This window comes from Osmerus eperlanus, chromosome 1 (assembly GCF_963692335.1).
Source record: "Osmerus eperlanus chromosome 1, fOsmEpe2.1, whole genome shotgun sequence".
Classification (NCBI taxonomy): Eukaryota; Metazoa; Chordata; class Actinopteri; order Osmeriformes; family Osmeridae; genus Osmerus; species Osmerus eperlanus.
The window spans coordinates 25,776,706-25,794,635 of record NC_085018.1 but is presented as its reverse complement, the minus strand read 5'-3'; the positions used below and the strand labels follow the sequence as shown (position 1 = coordinate 25,794,635).

Below are 17,930 nucleotides of genomic sequence, written 5' to 3'. Positions count from 1 at the left end.
ATGGTTCCTCTCCATTCACATCACTTTGCACCGCCATGGCCACCAAACACGACGTCCAAAGAACTGCCCCCCCCCCACCCTCCCCCAGCACCTCAATGCCCCTTGCCCTCCATCACCCACCAAACCCACCCCCACCCCTCTCCCCACCTAACAACGTGGACAAGAGATATGCTTGAACTCGATTCTTGTTTTTGTCTCGTTGTAGATATGTGTGTGTGTGTGTGTTCGTAGTTGTACCTTTTGTGAACTGCATGATTTAGTGACCTAGGGACCTGTTGTCCAGTTAAACTGACGCGGCTCCTCCCAGCTCTTGTATCCATGTATCGGTCAGTGGTGTACAAAAAACCTCAAGGGAACCAGATTATGGGATGTCTTCGTTCAGACATATCTATGTTATCGACTAATAAGAGGAAATAAAAAACCCTTTTCTGTAGTTTTGCTTCAGCGTGATTTGTTGACAAGTATGGTATGATTTAATGGTTCCTCAAGGTGCTTTACCACATGTGGCCAGTAGGGGACACCGTAGAACAGTCAATAGCGGTTACACATGGCACAATCGCACATCTAAATAGCATGGTGAAGAAAAGTAGCCTACATGTAACAACATTTTTATACTGTTGAAGGACCAAATGAATGTTGACTACAAAAGCCAAAATAAATATATTTATAATTCAGTATAAATTCCAGTGACTTGATTAACCACAACGTATACATTTAAGCTTCTCAGAAATTGAAATCCTTGAATGCTCTGATGTTTTCATGCATATCACTTCATAATTACAAAAAAACATGCTAGTAACATGCGAGAGCTATTTTCTGTGCACTGTAGAACCAGCAAAATCTTTGTTTCGTCAAGTTGAAGTTCATAAGTAAGCAAGTATTGTGAGGAGTGAAAAGGGTGAATAAGAAAAAAGGTTACACCGAAGGTCCACCTCATTCTCAGTGTTACGTTTTGAAAAGTGACCCTTTTCAGTGAGAGTTTCACTAACAGAACTGTGTAGGAACAAGACACTCATCAGGTTCCAGAGCATGACGTGTACTGACCCAGTGGACAGCCCAGAGGGAGGACAGCCCAGAGGGAGGACAGCCCAGAGGAAGGGCAGCCCAGAGGGAGGGCAGCCCAGAGGGAGGGCAGCCCAGAGGGAGGAGAGACCAGAGGGAGGGCAGCCCAGAGGAAGGGCAGCCCAGAGGGAGGGCAGCCCAGAGGGAGGGCAGCCCAGAGGAAGGGCAGCCCAGAGGGAGGGCAGCCCAGAGGGAGGGCAGCCCAGAGGGAGGAGAGACCAGAGGGAGGGCAGCCCAGAGGGAGGGCAGCCCAGAGGGAGGACAGCCCAGAGGGAGGGCAGCCCAGAGGGAGGACAGCCCAGAGGGAGGGCAGCCCAGAGGAAGGGCAGCCCAGAGGGAGGACAGCCCAGAGGGAGGGCAGCCCAGAGGGAGGACAGCCCAGAGGGAGGACAGCCCAGAGGAAGGGCAGCCCAGAGGGAGGACAGCCCAGAGGGAGGGCAGCCCAGAGGGTGGAGAGACCAGAGGGAGGGCAGCCCAGAGGAAGGGCAGCCCAGAGGAAGGAGAGACCAGAGGGTGGAGAGACCAGGAGGGTGGAGAGACCAGGAGAGTGGAGAGCCCAGAGGGTGGAGAGACCAGGAGAGTGGAGAGCCCAGGAGGGTGGAGAGACCACAGGGTGGAGAGCCCAGGAGGGTGGAGAGACCAGAGGGTGGAGAGACCAGGAGGGTGGAGAGCCCACAGGGTGGAGAGCCCAGGAGGGTGGAGAGACCAGAGGGTGGAGAGACCAGGAGGGTGGAGAGGGATGTGAGTGAACCTGCTACTAGAGGCTGCAGTGAGTGTGGTGGTGTTGTACTGTGGTGGTAGATAAGGTGAAACACCCCTCCTTTTCCTCCTCCTCTTGGATTTGTAATTCCACTTTTGCTTAATTTACTTTCTCCTCCTCCTCCTCTCACTTGGACAATTTGCTGATGACTCTGATCAACGCTCCGTTCTCGTCTTTCAGTCTCTGATTCTCCATCTTTAGGTCTGTCTGTACCTACGGAGCATGTAAAATAACACAGATATAGGTCTGTCTGTACCTACGGAGCATGTAAAATAACACAGATAGAGGTCTGTCTGTACCTACGGAGCATGTAAAATAACACAGATATAGGTCTGTCTGTACCTACGGAGCATGTAAAATAACTCAGATATAGGTCTGTCTGTACCTACGGAGCATGTAAAATAACACAGATAGAGGTCTGTCTGTACCTACGGAGCATGTAAAATAACACACAAATACAGTAGGAGGTTAATTAACTCTTCAGGTGGCTTTAAATCCAAAGCTACACATTTTGTTCAGTTTCCCTGCAGATCAATAGCCTACCACTAGTTTTATAAATGTGCTTAAAGATGTAGTGGTCTTTGGCACTAATACTACTGTTGTTTAATTACCATGAATGGCCCAAAAAGTCATTTCATAACTTCATTGTTTCCTACAGTTCAAACAACCATGCTGGGTGCACCATCGCCTTTGCTCTATCCATCATGCTTTACCCAATCACCAATGTAGTGTAAAATAATTCAGATCATATTACAATTACAATATCTGATTCAGATATTTCACATTGTATCTGTAGCCAACAGTGTGATTCACCACACCACAATGACGTACACGTCTTATCACCAAAGCACATTTATCACTGTCCACTGGCAGACCAGTGGTTTGTGTGTATTCAGAAATCTCGTTTCCAACCAAACAAGAGGTTGTTGTTGTCTGAGTCCTGCAGGGTAGAACACTGCAGGCACTTGTGAGGCTTGGATACCAGAGGCTTTCCCAAACAACATGTCAAAAGTTCCACACACATCGCTCGGTCCAATAGAGCGTAATGGTGACAAATGATGTCAGTTGGAACACAACGAACAATCTCGTCCCACTTGAGACTGACACAGTGGTACCAAGACCTACAGTATGTGACTAACTATACTACCATAGAAGAAGTGGACCATTTGGCCCAGGGCTCTCTCACCTCTCCTCGGTTCAGGGAGAGACGTACATTCTAAAGCTCGTCAAAGAATCACTGTTGTAATTATTTACCCACCAAGGTTTTATTAAGTAACTCTTACCTTTATCTCTTCCTCCATGTCGGAAATCTTTCTCTCCAAAGCACGCCTTTCCTGTAGAGAGAAGAGATGTTGGATATGATTCAGGATGTTGGCCAACTGATAAAACATTGACATGAAAACATGAACTAATTATGAAGTGGGTATCTGACCTTCTTTTCTGTCTCAAGTTGGATGTTTGACCTACAGGATTCCACTCCTCTCCCTTTCCTCTGGAGTAGAAACATACAGTTACACCGGTGACAACAACTACAACAAAAACAAAACTAAAACATGTTTCTGAAAATTGTTCATAGTTTAGTTTTTGAAAAACCTCAAAAGAGAATACATTTTTATGACATCCACACCCCTAAATGGAAGACTAAGGATTATTAGATCAAATGTTTTGGTCTTGGTTTAAGTAACAAAGTAGGGGACTATATAATGTCAGTGTGGATGGATACAAGTTGATAGTAATGAGGGATGAGCACCTGATTGGCTCGTTCCAGCTGGGTCTGCATCATGACTAGTTCCTGTTTACTTCCCTCCAGGCGAGTCTTCAGCCTCTCATTGGTCAGCAAGGCCTCCTCATACATCTGCATAGCAACCAAAACGAAACTGTTGTCAACCACACCATTCTCTCCAAACTGACTCCCCTCAAAGCACAATCCATCTATGGGTCTACCTTCTTACAACTACCGGAGCCTACCCCCCCGACACACACTCAGCCCCAAGATCAGGTCTGCTTTACGGAATACACTAAAAGCGGCAACCGCCGGCCGATGTTTACTTAACACCGGTGGCTATTTGCGGTAAGCAAAGAGAGTTCAATTAAATTCATATTTTTGCCAACATCGGTGTAGATAACGTCCTGACAAGATCACAGCCTGGTATAAAAAGTACAATTCTAATATTTAGCTAGTAATAGCTGGTTGGTTAACTATGTATATAAAACGTCACGAGTGCAGACTAGCTAGGCCTATCTTTCACAGAAATACAACGAAGGCCACACACCGTTCGGCCGGTAACGCGGTAGGCTAGCTCTAACTAGCTAGCTGGCAACTGTAGCTGGCTAGTCCAGAAGTGAATATAGAGCTACATAGGCTACCCTATATGTATTATTATATATGATAATGTCTGGAACTTTCCTGCTGATACCTAGTCTTGTGCTACTGTTACCCCCAATCCCAATTTAAAAAATGAAAGTTATTTTGCTGCTGCTCAACAACAAAAGTAGCGTAGAGTCGCTAGCTCTAGATTTGTCGCTAATCGCTGGATGAGAAAATGAAAAATCGCGAAATCTAGACAAAATCGCTAAATTGGCAACACTGACATCTGTGGACACCATCTTAGCTATCCTGCAGCCAGAGGCTGAGCTTAGGGGGAAATGGGTAAGCTTTGGCGGTAGGACCTGATATTGTGTGCGTTCTAGTGGGCTGCCTTACTTCAGCGTGCCACTGCCAAAAAATCCCAAACATTCTAGCCGAAATCTAAATTCTAAATTCTGATTGCAACATCCCGGACACCAAGGAAAATATAATTATTGATTTTTACCTCTTTTTTTTAGATTGGAATACATATTAAAATTTTAAAGAGGTAAATTCAACTACATTTCAATATTAAGTAGTGTAACGGTAGCCTGGCTCTGCCCTCCTACGTACTTCCGCTCAATTTGGATTTTGCTTCTGTACTAGGTCTGGGATTTCAGTGCATCAGTCGGTTTTCAGAAACACATTTTTTGTAGGTCCAATCAGCGAACAGAGGGAGTGGCTGAGAACGATGACGTTGATGTCTTGCACTAGTTTGAGTTGTAGTTCAGTAATGGCGGCGGAGAAAGATGCGAGCGAAGCTATTCTGCGGTTGTGGCAACGCTGCCGAATATACATAAGTTAAAGCCGGAGCAAGAACAATCCTTTCTGAGTTTTGTTGGTGGTCATGATGTTGTGGCCCTCCTCTCCACGGGGTTCGGGAAAAGTTTGATTTTCCAGCTACGGCAGCTAGTGAAGGAGTTGGTTAAGGCGAACGCTAGCGATTGGTTATGGCAGATCAGAGTGGCTCTGGGCAGATCCAATAGTTTTAAACTTCAACAGAGTACCCGCCTTCAAGGAAGTTAACACTTGTCAATGGAGCGATCCCAGACCCTCTGTACAAATGAAATGTACGAGAGTGTGGTTAGGACCAGGCTAGTGTAACTGAGTGAGAACCGTGAAACTCGCTCCTCAGGTATGTAAGAGGCCACCCGCGTCAAAGAAGAGTTAGCTTTTCTTTGGTGTAGTTGGTAGTGGTCGCGCTTGGCAAGTCGGAGGCCGAGCGTTCAAATCCCGTGAGTGGCAAACTACCTTGTCAGACGGAGCGTGGCTACGGCTCTTACAGACCCGTCACAGTAGCCTATTCAATGCCTTTTTAAATTCAAAACATTATGTCACTGATTTGCTTCCACACTTTTGGTGTGTAAACGTTTTACCTTCTTATAGTTACCGGAGCCAGCTGCCGCCTGCTCTGCCCTTCGAGCGGCTAGTCGGTTCTCCCTGCGTTCAGCGTACGAGTCGGAAGATCTGTCTTTCAACCCGTCAGCAGGTCCGGAGGAGTTCAACCTGGGCCACAGCAGAAATTCAGTAGATTCAAGATATTTATTGTCATGTATACGGTTAACAAAGTTAGTCCGTACAATGACATTCGTATAGCGCAATAAGAATTTCAGTAGGCCTATTATTACATTTTATAGTCATTGAAATTATAGTGTTAATAAGAATAGTAGCTCGTATAGGATTGGATTTTTTTCTTTTAGGCTTAGAATGCGAATTGAAACTTATTTGGTACAGATGACAAAAAAACCTTTAAACATTTAAAATGACCTGTGCGGCATCACTCCTGTTAGCTGTGAAATCTGCCGGCGCTTCATAGGGATGGACACAAAACATCTCGTGATCTCATTCTGTGATTCAATAAATGTGTTAAGTAATACTCACCGAGACACTCTGTCATGCTGAAAACAAACAGAAATTAAATGTTAGAATTTACGAAAAATGTAAGCCAGTCAAATGAAAAACAAGAAGATCAACACTGTGTGACATAATTTGTTATCTAAAAACAAGTTTTTGTAAGTCATATGTTTTTATTACATGAACATAGCTTGAAAGACCTATATACAAAAATATTTAGTAAAAAAAGAAAGAAACAATCGCTCATCCTAATTGGTTCCAGGCAACCGGCTCCCCTTGTGATTGGGTTGTGTACTCTGGCCTATGATGTACCTCAAGCCTGTCTGGTCTTGACAAAGCATGAAAATCTGGTCGAACCGGAAGCAACGCTGGCTCCTATTCATCTCTCTCTCAGGATTTTCACCACACCCACAGGTGGGCTCAGCTGGGCGTGTTTGCTTCCTATCTAATATTGTTTGACAAGCTCTTAGTCATGACCTGAGAACAATTCTTCCGCCGGGCACTCCTGCGTTTTCATGCCAGGACCGAGGAGAGTCACCTTGCACAAGGCATTCCTTCAAACGTGACATCACACAGCACATTCAGTCAGCAGACCTCTCTATCCAAATCTCCAAACTCAAATGAAGGCATTTGAACACAGAGACCTCGCGTTCTGCAGTCTAAAATGCCCCACCGCTCCCATCCCCCTCTTTGTTCGAACACGGCCTTTGCTCTCATCGGCCCAGCAGGGGAGTGAAGACTTGTGTTTATAAAGACTTGAGGCTTTGCAATGTGTGTCTGGCATTATTTTGATAGCTGTCGTCAGAATATGTGACATCCCTGTCACATGGTTGAAAACGTCTCACACACCAACCAAACCATTTCAGGTGACTTATTTTATCTTCCCAGGTATAAACAAAAGACAGTCACAAATCTGGTCAACAGCTGGACCAGGGCACAAGAGGTCACATTTTGTGGCGCTTCTACACAAAGACAAGTGTGTTTAATATCCCCAGGGCTCTGTCAGCCTCCCCCTCACCAGCGCTGCAGGATCAGATCCCAGCATCTCGCCAAACTGAGGAGGGACCGGGGAAATAGTCCTAAGAATAAACCAAAGCCCAGAGAGAGAGATAACTAAACACATCCAAAAAAGGTAACAACTTTGGTCGCGGCTGAAGGGCTTCACTGCTTCTCCCTGTTGGAGTGTGTAAGGGGATTTGTTAATGCTGCGTTTAAAACCCTGAAGTGGGATTGGGTTGAGTGGTAGAGAGGTCGCCGGGTAGAGACATGTGCTGCTTCCTCACCATAACAGAAAAGAAACAATGTAGAACATGTTTATCGTAACCCTTAAATGTCCTCTGAGTTTAGTAAACATGGTGAGTGCAGAGCTGTCATACAGGTGGATGGCTATTGGATGAGTCCAGCAGCTGTAGCTCTGGAGACAGAGGCCTCAGTGCATCCTGGGATCTTCCCTTCCACACCCCCAGAACTGGGCCACCAGCCCCCCAAACACTGCTCTGCCCTGCTCCCTCAACCACTGACTCACCCTCATTAAACCCCATCTCACCCACTATCCTCCTGAGTCCCTGCTGTCATTCCCAACCCCACGACCCTGCTCCCTCACCCATCTCCCTGGCTGTCTCAGCAAGAAGGTTCTGTGTGTTTGGGTCCTCATAGCCAAGCTCTCATTAATAATCCTTGGTCTGTGAGTGGACTTCCTTTAGCTCTGGGTTAGATCATTTACTGCATACACACAGAGAGAGAGAGACAGTCAGAGAGAGAGGGAGAGACAGAGAGACAGTCAGAGAGAGAGACAGAGAGGGAGAGACGAGAGAGTCAGAGAGAGAGAGAGAGAGAGAGAGAGAGACAGTCAGAGACAGAGAGAAGGAGAGAGAGAGACTGGGATCTGTTTAGAAGGGTCGACTGTGACTCTGAGTGGACTTCCTGTCTCCTGAGCTGCTCTTCCTTCCCCAGTGGAAGATCTGAGATTCTCCCTGATGACCAGCCGGAGCCAATGAGCGGCCAACACTGTGTGTAAACACTGTCTGGTCTCTCAACACACCACACATCTCTTTCTATCCTGCTCTCTCTCTCTTTTCATCACTCTCTCTGCCTATCTGCCTCTGTGTCTCATTCTCTGTAAATATCGCTCTCTCATTTTTATCTCTTTGTCTCACTCCCTTTCTTCGCTAATTCTCCCATTTTAATTCTCTCTCATTATCTCTCTCCCTTTCTTGTTCTCGTTGTCTGCCTCAGTCTCATTATCTCTCTCCCTTTCTCATTATAGTTATCTCTTTCACACTCTCCAGATCTAATTCTCTCCCTCCCTGTCTCTTTCAGTCCCTCTCTCTCATTTTAAAAGGCCCCTGGTCACGTGGACCCCCCCTCCCCCCCTTGAGTAAACAGTTGAGATGACCCGCTCATTACAGTGTTCCTTCTCCACCTTCCTGTCGTGTTGTGTCTGGCTTGCGGCCCAGTTACGTGCACCAGTCTGGGCTCATAAGCGGCACCAACATGCGGTCTCCCCTGGGGAGCTCTGGGAGACCTTACACTGGACTTGTTATCAGCTCAGCCTGTCGTCTCCAGCTTGCCTGTAGTCTCCTTAAGTCCTTCAATTTGATTATTCCCAGCAGAGAGATCTTCATATTATTGTGTGTGATGTACATAGACCATAAGGGACTGATTAGATTAGATTTTTTTCCGTTGGGCTGTATTGTATTTCACTGTTTGTTTTACAGATCCAAAGATCCAAATATACATGCCTGCTCAAATGCTTCCTGATTTGGAATTGTATAGATGGTGATGTCATGGAAACAAAGTTATCCTTGACTTATTGGACCAATCCTGGGAAAGAAACTGCCTGAGCCATAAATCCTGTAGTAGATGCTCCCTCAGAAAACATCAATAAAGCAAAATGATGAACATCGTACCATGCCACACTGTCTCCATAACAACCAAACTCAGAAGAAAACAGCATTGAGAAAATCAACAACTGCCTTGAATCACATTAACCTCAAAGCACACGGCCATGTTTACATGTGGGCAGCGGTATTTCCTGTAACAGTACAGAGCAGAGAGATGAGCTTACTCTGAGGGTCCTGCTGGCGGGGGCGGGGGCCGCGGTGGACGGGGGATCCAGGAGAACCCTCCTGCCTCCTGGCTGCTCCTTGCTGCTGGAGAACTGAGACGACATCCTCTCTCACCACGAGACCTCACTGTGCTTCAACGCTTGGGTCAGTGACTTCCAGTTGTGATCCACGGTGTGTTTCAATCGTAGTCCAACTGTAGTCAAAAGATGGATCAATATGTTTCAAATGAAGCCCATGACTTCAGTTTAGTACTTAGAAGGTTGTTCCACAGATAGAGAACCCTGAGTTCAGTAGAATGTTGTTCCAAAGATAGAAAATGTTGCTGCGGGAGAACAGACTTTTGAGTTGAGTAGAATGTTGTTCCACAAATATAGAACCCCTGACTTCAGTAGAACATTGTTCCACAGATATAGAACCCCTGAGAAGGTAGGTGCAGCTGCAGCTTGGTGACCCAAGGTGCTCTACTGTACAGCCCAGCGTACGTCCGTGCGTGAGGGTCCACAGTTCTCAGACGAGGGAGAGTCTGGGAGAGAGAGGAGCGACACTCAGGAGCTGGACAGACATGTCTCGCTGTGGGGAAGAGGGGAGGAGAGAGAGGAGAGAGAGGAGAGAGAGGAGAGAGAGGAGAGAGAGAGAGAGAGAGAGCAGAGAGAGAGGAGAGAGAGAGCAGAGAGAGGAGAGAGAGGAGAGAGAGGAGAGAGAGGAGAGAGAGAGAGAGAGAGAGCAGAGAGAGAGGAGAGAGAGAGCAGAGAGAGGAGAGAGAGGAGAGAGAGGAGAGAGAGGAGAGAGAGAGAGAGAGAGAGAGAGAGAGAGAGAGAGAGAGAGAGAGAGAGAGAGAGAGAGAGAGAGAGAGAGAGGGGAGAGAGGAGAGAGAGCAGAGAGAGGAGAGAGAGGAGAGAGAGGAGAGAGAGGAGAGAGAGGAGAGAGAGGAGAGAGTGGAGAGAGTGGAGAGAGAGGAGAGAGAGAGGAGAGAGAGCGAGCAGCTCCAGTGAGATTTACAGATGACGGCTCTGGAGGAGGCAGAGAGGGTGTGGCTATGGAGTGTGGACACAAGGATTTGACAAGCAGTGTTTTACATGAAAGAGAGAGAGAGGCAGAGAGGGGAGAACGAGAGAGAAAGAGAGAGCTTTTCAGTGGATTGTAGTTATTTGACAAAAAATAAAAACATCAAACAACAGAACCACCCCCTGCACACACACATACATATTTTCTCACACGCATACTAACACACCAACACACCAACACACCAACACACCAACACAAAGACTAACACACCCTTTGGCTGTTCATAGCTGTGATCTCACACTGACATTAAGAAATGTTCTATCACTTGTTTTAGTTTTTTTTTACAGAAGACATACAATTGTGTAATTCTATTGTTTCATACCTGGACTTCTGAACAACATCCGATTATTACCATTCCACCGCTGACAACAGGTGCTGTGTAGGAGGTCCAATGAAACATAATGAGGAACAGATTTTACGTCGAGTATTTGGGATGTCGTGCAGCCGGAAGCCAGTAGATGGCGCTGCTGTGCCAAAACACTGCACTGTCAGAAGTTATTATGAAAATGACAGGATATAAGTTTTGCTTCTTATTTAGAAGTATTAAAGTATGGCTATCTTGGAGTGGACGACTGTAATGTTGTTACTATATCAGTGTACAAAGGTAAACTTTTGTTAAGTTGCTCATTATGTCTGTGTCTGCACAGCTATCACCTGTTTATTTTTCTTGGAATTGTTCAATATTCAGACCTACGCAAGAAAAACCTACATAAAATAATTAGGAGCTATAACATATATCCTAAATGATAATATTAAAAAAGTCTAATAGTAGTTCAAAACAACATTGGTCCACGCGTCTATTGTTATACTACTGCTCAGGGCGCCGTTTGGTGGTGAGTTGAAGGTGTTACAGCTTCAACAATAGGGCCAGGAAGCTTGTGGACACTGTGTCCTCAAAGGCAGCCATTCCCGAGTCCCGACCTTTTCCTACTTTGCGGCCCACTTGCATAGCTCAAATATGTTTGCGGCCGCGTAACACATTGTTCATTAAATTTGCGCTTTCACGGCAAAATATTTTGAGCGATCAAAGAAGACAAATTGTCCATCAGCGCCACAGCAAGCACACAACCCAAACTCCTCGTAAAAAAACGTAATTTTGTATTTGAGTACTAAAGTAACTGCTAGCTACCGGAAGTTGTTGACTTGACTTATGCAATATGCGGAAGTGATGGGTGCAAAGGCGTTGTTAGACATAAAACTCTACTGGGGCACAAGCCCCTATTCCCTTTTTCCATATCCCTTTTTTTCTTTCAAGCTTGCTGCGCACAATGCACTAGGCTATAGAAACTCCCCTTTTTAACCCACTATACAACAGTTCAGGGACACAAGTTTGATATCAGCTTTGGCAGGACATCAATAGTTAATGCGAGCGGTAATGTTTTAGTCAAAATAAGATGATCGGTATTGGCCTATCATTTAGAAACGATCTTCAGTTTTGTAATGTTTTCTTAGCCTACCTCAATTCTGACTTGTGTGCCAAGTCCGACACCTGGACTTCTGTGTGCGTGCTGCATTGGCTATTTGGCAAGCTCAGAAGAGAAAGCTGACATGGAATTCTGCCTGCATCGGTTTGTGTTTTCGGTTAAACACTTTTACAAGCGTTGGTTGGGATAGGCCCTACTGCGTTAATTTTTTCTGGGATTAGCAATCTAAATGAATGCACTGACTAATTAAGTAAATTGTTCAAACTCAAACTTTAGATTTTACTGGGGCACAGCAGATTTATACTGGGGCACGTGCCCCAGTAAAAAGGGTCTAACAATGCCCCTGGATGGGTGCATAGTGGATTGAAGTGGGCGTATGCAAGTTAAGGCGGAAATGTCAGTTGGTCTTTCGTGAAAGTGGCAAGCGTGACTATTGGTGTTTCGGCCATGATGAATTAAAGGCAAAATACAATTTTTAAATTTGTAAGAATTTTAATAATCATTTACCAACAGTATATATAAATATTTTGAAATGTATTAATTTTGTATCACTCTAGCGAACCACTAGTGGGCCGCAGCCCACAAGTTGAGAACCTCTGCTCTAAGTTTCTCTCACATGCTAGGCATGTACAGTTCAGCTGTAGGAGCCATAGGCACAGCCAACCCATAAATAACATCAGGGCAGAAGCAACTGTCTTCTCTGAGTGTCCCGTTACAGCCAGGCTGTCTTAACCCTTGTGTTATCTTCGGGTCGTTCTGACCCATCAGTCATTGTGACCCACCGTCGTATTGCGACAACTTTACCGCATACAAAAACAAAGTGAAGCATTTTCTTTTAACCGTTGGGCTGTCTCAGACCCCCCACATTGCGAAGGTTAAAAGAAAATTATTTTTATTTGTTTTTGTATTGGGTAAAATTGGGTAAACACAACGATGGTTCGTTATGAACCTTTGGGTCATGTGACCCGAAGGCAGCACGAGGGTTAAAATGTTTAGGTTCAACCTCCATTCTATAGACAAGTCTGTTACCCATAGTCCTGCTGAAATGGACGAATATTTATACAACATGTTATAGTGTAGGTCCAGGTGTATGGTTCGTAAAATCAAAAGAATTCAACAAAGGACAAGACATTTGATGAGTCATTGAGGTAGTATAAATGTAGGAATTTATTGTTTAAAAACCCTTCTGACGCACTATGTTTTGAAATCAAAGATGCACCTTTCCTGCAGATAATATAGGCACTTGTTAATCACAGTCATCAAACTGTAGTTGCGCATACACATTCTACAGTGTGTAGCTCTATGGCATGATGTTGACGGTTATTTCAACTCATCCGGATGATTGCATTCATGATTTAGTCACAAAATACACAACTGAGTCGTAAATCCTTTTTTTTTCGTTTTGTGACCAGCTAGTTTCTCCATGAACCAGCCAACCACTCCTATCCCAGAATCCCTCCACTTCAAACAACCTACTCACAAGAGGAAGTTGAGAGACATAACGAATGAATGCCAGTTGCCATGGTTTTGGGATACCTGGGAAACGTTTGTTTAGGTCGTGTCCCGGATGCCATGTTTTTAACAGGTTCATAACGCATCACTATTTTAAGAATATGTGATCTGTTTTATATCTGGCATTACACTGAAGTATCAAACACCACAATGACTGATCAAGACCGACCAGATGCCTGCGTGTCTAAGAAAACTCCTCATCAAACTCAGAAAAATCATCCTCTTCCTCAGTTGGGACAACTTCTGGTGGTTCAATGTCCTCCTCTTTCACCTCATCTTCCTCCTCCTCTGTCACCTCCTCCTCTGAAGCCTCGTCCTCCACAAAGTCCTCTTCCTCCTGCATTACCTCCTCCATAGCCTTGTCCTCCATAAAGTCCTCCTCCTCTATCACTTCCTCCTCCTCGTCTTGGTCTGCAATCGTCTCAGTAGCCTCCTGCTCCTCATCTAACACCTCCTCCTTCAGCGCCTCCTCCTCAAGCTCTTCTGAAGACGGTTCAGTCTCCAGCTGATCTGCAACTTCCCGGTTCACTTCCTGGTCCACAGACTCTGCTTCTTCTAGGATTTCTTCTTCTTCAGTTTCTGCCTGCAGCTCAGCAGGCTCCTCCTCCTCTATGACTTCTTCCTCCTCCTCCTCCTCCTCCCCCTGGCTAGCTGATTCCTCCTCCTCCCCCTGGCTAGCTGATTCCTCCTCTTCCTCCTCCTCCTCCCCCTGGCTAGCTGATTCCTCCTCTTCCTCCTCCTCCTCCCCCTGGCTAGCTGATTCCTCCTCCTCCTCCTCCTCCCCCTGGCTAGCTGATTCCTCCTCCTCCTCCTCCTCCCCCTGGCTAGCTGATTCCTCCTCCTCCTCCTCCTCCCCCTGGCTAGCTGATTCCTCCTCCTCCCCCTGGCTAGCTGATTCCTCCTCCTTCTCCCCCTGGCTAGCTGATTCCTCCTCCTCCTCCTCCTCCTCCTCCTCCTCCTCCTCCTCCTCCTCCTCCTCCTCCTCCTCCTCCTCCCCCTGGCTAGCTGATTCCTCCTCCTCCTCCTCTCCCTGGCTAGCTGATTCCTCCTCCTCCCCCTGGCTAGCTGATTCCTCCTTCTCCTCCTCCCCCTGGCTAGCTGATTCCTCCTCCTCCTCCTCCTCCTCCTCTCCCTGGCTAACTGATCCCTCCTCCTCCTCTTCCTCCTGGCTCACTGATCCCTCCTCCTCCTCCTCTGAGACTGGAAAGATTTCCTCAACTACAGGTTGGATTCCTGGTGCTTCTCTGGCTTGACCTCCATTCGTAATCTGAAACACAACATGGACCCCCACAGTCATCTATTAACAATGTTCCTCTTCAATATTAGTGAAACATTAATAATATACGGTTGCTTGACCTCCATAAATAAAGTGTGTCCTGGGGGGGGGTGTACCTGGCAGTGGACAGAGCATTTTGTGTGTGTGTGTGTGTGTGTGTGTGTACCTGTCTGTGGACAGAGCATTTTGTGTGTGTGTGTGTGTGTACCTGGCTGTGGACAGAGCATTTTGTGTGTGTGTGTGTGTGTGTGTGTGTGTGTACCTGGCTGTGGACAGAGCATTTTGTGTGTGTGTGTGTGTGTGTACCTGGCTGTGGACAGAGCATTTTGTGTGTGTGTGTGTGTGTGTGTGTGTGTGTACCTGGCTGTGGACAGAGCATTTTGTGTGTGTGTGTGTGTGTACCTGGCTGTGGACAGAGCATTTTGTGTGTGTGTGTGTGTGTGTGTGTGTGTGTACCTGGCTGTGGACAGAGCATTTTGTGTGTGTGTGTGTGTGTGTGTACCTGGCTGTGGACAGAGCATTGTGTGTGTGTGTGTGTGTGTGTACCTGGCTGTGGACAGAGCATTGTGTGTGTGTGTGTGTGTGTGTGTACCTGGCTGTGGACAGCCTGCAGCTGGGCCCGGAGGCTGGAGTGGAGGTTCTGGGAGCTCTGCAGCTGCTCATCCAGGGTCAGAACCACTGACTGCAGCTGCTGCTCCAGAGCCTGGGTCCTCCTGGCCTGCTCCGCCACCAGCAACTCCCTGAGAGAGGGGGGGGGGGGGGAGGGAGAGAGAGTGAAGGGGAGGGAGGGAGGGAAAGACAGAAAGAGAGAGAGGAACAAAGACAGTGAGGGGGAGAGGGAGAGAGGGCGAAAGAAAGAAAGAAAGTTAAATAGGCGGAGAACTGCAGGATATAACCATACGGCCATCTAGGGCATTCCTGAACGGGTGACTCAGCGTACACAGAGACCACACAGCTGCTCCTTCACCCTGAACCTACCTGATCTCACCAACCTGCTGGCTGTTAGCCTCCAGCCCCGCCTTGTGCAGACCCAGAGACACACTGAGCTCCCCCAGCTCTCTGACCTGCTCGTCCATCCTAGAGACCAGGCTGTGCACCAGCTCTCCCTGGGTTTCCACCTCAGAGCCCATCCCCTCCACCCTGCTGCCCAGGCCCGCCACGCTGACCGCCACCGCAGAGCTGGAACTCAACATGGCCGCCACCGTCCCTTTCACCGCCTCAAACTCCTCGCTCTTGTTCTTGATGGCGGACTGCAGGGTTGCCACGGAGACGGTGGTCTGCTGAAGCTGGGAGAACTTGTTGTCCATGTCGGCGTGGAGAGCCCACACCTGCCAGGAGAGATGAGGTGTTCAGGGGCAGGGCTGTGCTGCAGAGGTGCTGATTACTGATGTTAAACTGAACCACTAAGGGGGGCAAAGCAGGGTGTGGAAATGTGGGCGCTTCTGCCAACGAGGGAAGAAGGGAGGGTGAGTATAGATGGTCATGACTGAAGCAGTTTTTATAAGGACACATCCCCATCACTAATTAAAGATATATTTTTGGGCATTTTTCATGCTTTATAGGACAGTTAACCCTTGTGCTGCCTTCGGGTCACATGACCCAAAGGTTCATAACGAACCATCGTTGTGTTTAGCCAATTTTACCCAATACAAAAACAAATAAAAATAATGTTCTTTTAACCTTCGCAATGTGGGGGGTCTGAGACAGCCCAACGGTTAAAAGAAAATGCTTCACTTTGTTTTTGTATGCGGTAAAGTTAAGTTGTCACAATACGACGGTGGGTCACAATGACTGATGGGTCAGAATGACCCGAAGATAACACAAGAGTTAAGTAAGTGAAGTATGACAGGAACAGCAGGGAGAGACCACAGAGAGAGAGAGAGAGAGAGAGAGAGAGAGAGAGAGAGAGAGAGAGAGAGAGAGAGAGAGAGAGAGAGAGAGAGAGAGAGAGAGAGAGAGAGAGAGAGAGATACAGCAGGGGGCCCAGGCCGGATTTGAGGACCTCAGCCTACAGGGTCCAGCGATCTGTGTTGAATGTTCAAACCAAATGGAAGCTCTCTTGCCTGTGAGGAGAGGTCGGAGTTCTTCAGCAGCTCTGTGGTCTCCAGGGCGTCTTCCGCGCTCCTCTGAGCCCGTTTCTGAGCCTCTTCCAGGGCCAGTATCCTCTCCTCCACCCCCTCCCCTGGGCTGCCCTGGAGCACACACACACAACAAGCATCTAGCCACGGCAGTGATGCCGCACATACATGTACATGTTTTCAGAAAAACAAACCATGCTCTGAGTTTTTTTTATAAGTTTGAAAGAAATTTGCTTTTTGTTTTTTTGTATTTTTTCATGGAGTTCATAGAAAGTGAATCATGGTCTGACGGTGTGTGTCATAAAGACTGTCATCTAGCTTAAATATTTTAAATCCTTGTATTGTGAACATGCTGCATGTGCCTGCTGTTGACAGGCAGTGTGTCCAGTCCGTATTTTTGGAGTACCCTTTGTGAAATGTCATTGCTACTCATTTCAACATGTGCTTAGGAAACGTGATCAACTCACACACTTGTGTCCTATAAATAGTTTAGACTAGTGCCAATGGCTCTTTCCATGTGTCCTAACTGCTGTGTAAGCTGGGCCTTCAGATCACTACAGCCAGTCTGAACCACAATTACTTTCCAGTCCAGAACCAGTCTGAAATATCCGCTAACCAGAACATTGAACGAGGACACTCAACATTCCAACAAACTGCGCGTGAGAACGTTACCTGTGCGTCATTCATCCCCATCACCTGCTGGTAGTTATTGATTCTCATCTGCATTGCTGTGAAAGATTCTGTTAGCTGGTCGATGGTGGATTGTTGATGAAGACTGAAACAGCCCACGGTGAATCCTCCAATGACTAAGATTAGGAACAACAAGCCAGGGAGCATATATTCGCCTATCCCCCGCGATTGTGGCACAGGCGACTCAAGCAAGAAAGCGGCATCTTCCTGTTGCTTAATTCCACTTTTGTTTTTACGCTTGGCCATTTTTGGTTGTCTTGTTTTGAGTGGGAGAAAAGACGCCCGGTCACCTAAGACGCTGATGCCCAAAGACAGTTAAGTTAGTGGCGTAAGTTTAAGGCCCCCAAGAGCGAGCGGGGTCTTTCTTTCTGTCCCGTCTTTCATTGGTCCTCATGATCACCCGCAGCAGTGTCGCGTTAATGTGCTCGCGGTGGGCGTGCCCCCACGCTGCTTGACAGACCGACTGGTCTGAATTTCAATAGTGGCGCTCTAGACATAACAGCGTTAACAGCCATAATGATGCATGTATTCTACACAGTCTCGTTGTTTTGTGGTACTTTATTTATTCATTTGCAAGGAATGATCAATAAACCCTTAATACTTTAAACGTATTTGTAAACGCATTTTCCAGTGATCCATTCTCCTCGATGCAAAATTGGCAATTAATTATGGACCACTGCTGCTTGGTGATATTGGTGGTTTTCTCCTGTAGATAAAACTGACAGTTTGCAAGATGTTTCTTCCGCACCATGGAACATTCAGCCCCTTGAGTCTTTCACATGTATGCCGAGACC

The 17,930-nt window shown here is 46.8% G+C and overlaps 2 protein-coding genes across 3 annotated transcripts; both read right to left on the bottom strand.

The window, feature by feature from the left end:
• Positions 1-650: 650 nt before the first annotated feature.
• On the bottom strand, positions 651-10,595 carry LOC134029194 (protein phosphatase 1 regulatory subunit 12B-like). Of its 2 annotated transcripts, none has more exons than XM_062473227.1 (8): positions 10,479-10,595; positions 9,091-9,661; positions 6,051-6,067; positions 5,546-5,675; positions 3,573-3,677; positions 3,255-3,314; positions 3,106-3,156; positions 651-2,035 (listed from the first exon to the last, which is right to left on the bottom strand). In XM_062473227.1, the coding sequence occupies exons 2-8, from the start codon at positions 9,193-9,195 to the stop codon at positions 1,949-1,951; spliced, it is 555 nt and encodes a 184-aa protein (XP_062329211.1). In that variant the 5' UTR covers positions 9,196-9,661; positions 10,479-10,595; the 3' UTR covers positions 651-1,948. The 2 variants fall into 2 exon arrangements, with proteins under 2 accessions (XP_062329211.1, XP_062329219.1); XM_062473235.1 differs by having other exon boundaries at positions 9,091-9,614; positions 10,479-10,583.
• A 2,134-nt stretch (positions 10,596-12,729) lies between these two features.
• On the bottom strand, positions 12,730-17,512 carry LOC134029186 (uncharacterized). The gene is made up of 6 exons (XM_062473215.1): positions 17,119-17,512; positions 16,432-16,560; positions 15,347-15,696; positions 14,961-15,108; positions 14,234-14,359; positions 12,730-13,840 (listed from the first exon to the last, which is right to left on the bottom strand). Exons 1-6 carry the CDS (start codon positions 17,380-17,382, stop codon positions 13,277-13,279), a joined length of 1,581 nt encoding a protein of 526 aa, XP_062329199.1. The 5' UTR covers positions 17,383-17,512; the 3' UTR covers positions 12,730-13,276.
• Positions 17,513-17,930: the final 418 nt, after the last annotated feature.

Excerpts from the sequence above, each read along its gene's own strand:
- LOC134029186 (XM_062473215.1), bottom strand. The coding sequence starts at position 17,382 with ATGGCCAAGCGTAAAAACAAAAGTGGAATTAAGCAACAGGAAGATGCC. Across the intron at positions 15,697-16,431 it reads ACTCCGACCTCTCCTCACAG|GTGTGGGCTCTCCACGCCGA; the intron begins GCAAGAGAGCTT and ends CTCTCCTGGCAG. Across the intron at positions 15,109-15,346 it reads CAGCAGGTTGGTGAGATCAG|GGAGTTGCTGGTGGCGGAGC; the intron begins GTAGGTTCAGGG and ends CCCCTCTCTCAG.
- LOC134029194 (XM_062473227.1), bottom strand. The coding sequence starts at position 9,195 with ATGTCGTCTCAGTTCTCCAGCAGCAAGGAGCAGCCAGGAGGCAGGAGG. Across the intron at positions 3,678-5,545 it reads GCTCCGGTAACTATAAGAAG|ATGTATGAGGAGGCCTTGCT; the intron begins GTAAAACGTTTA and ends GTTGCTATGCAG. Across the intron at positions 2,036-3,105 it reads ACATGGAGGAAGAGATAAAG|GTACAGACAGACCTAAAGAT; the intron begins GTAAGAGTTACT and ends CATGCTCCGTAG.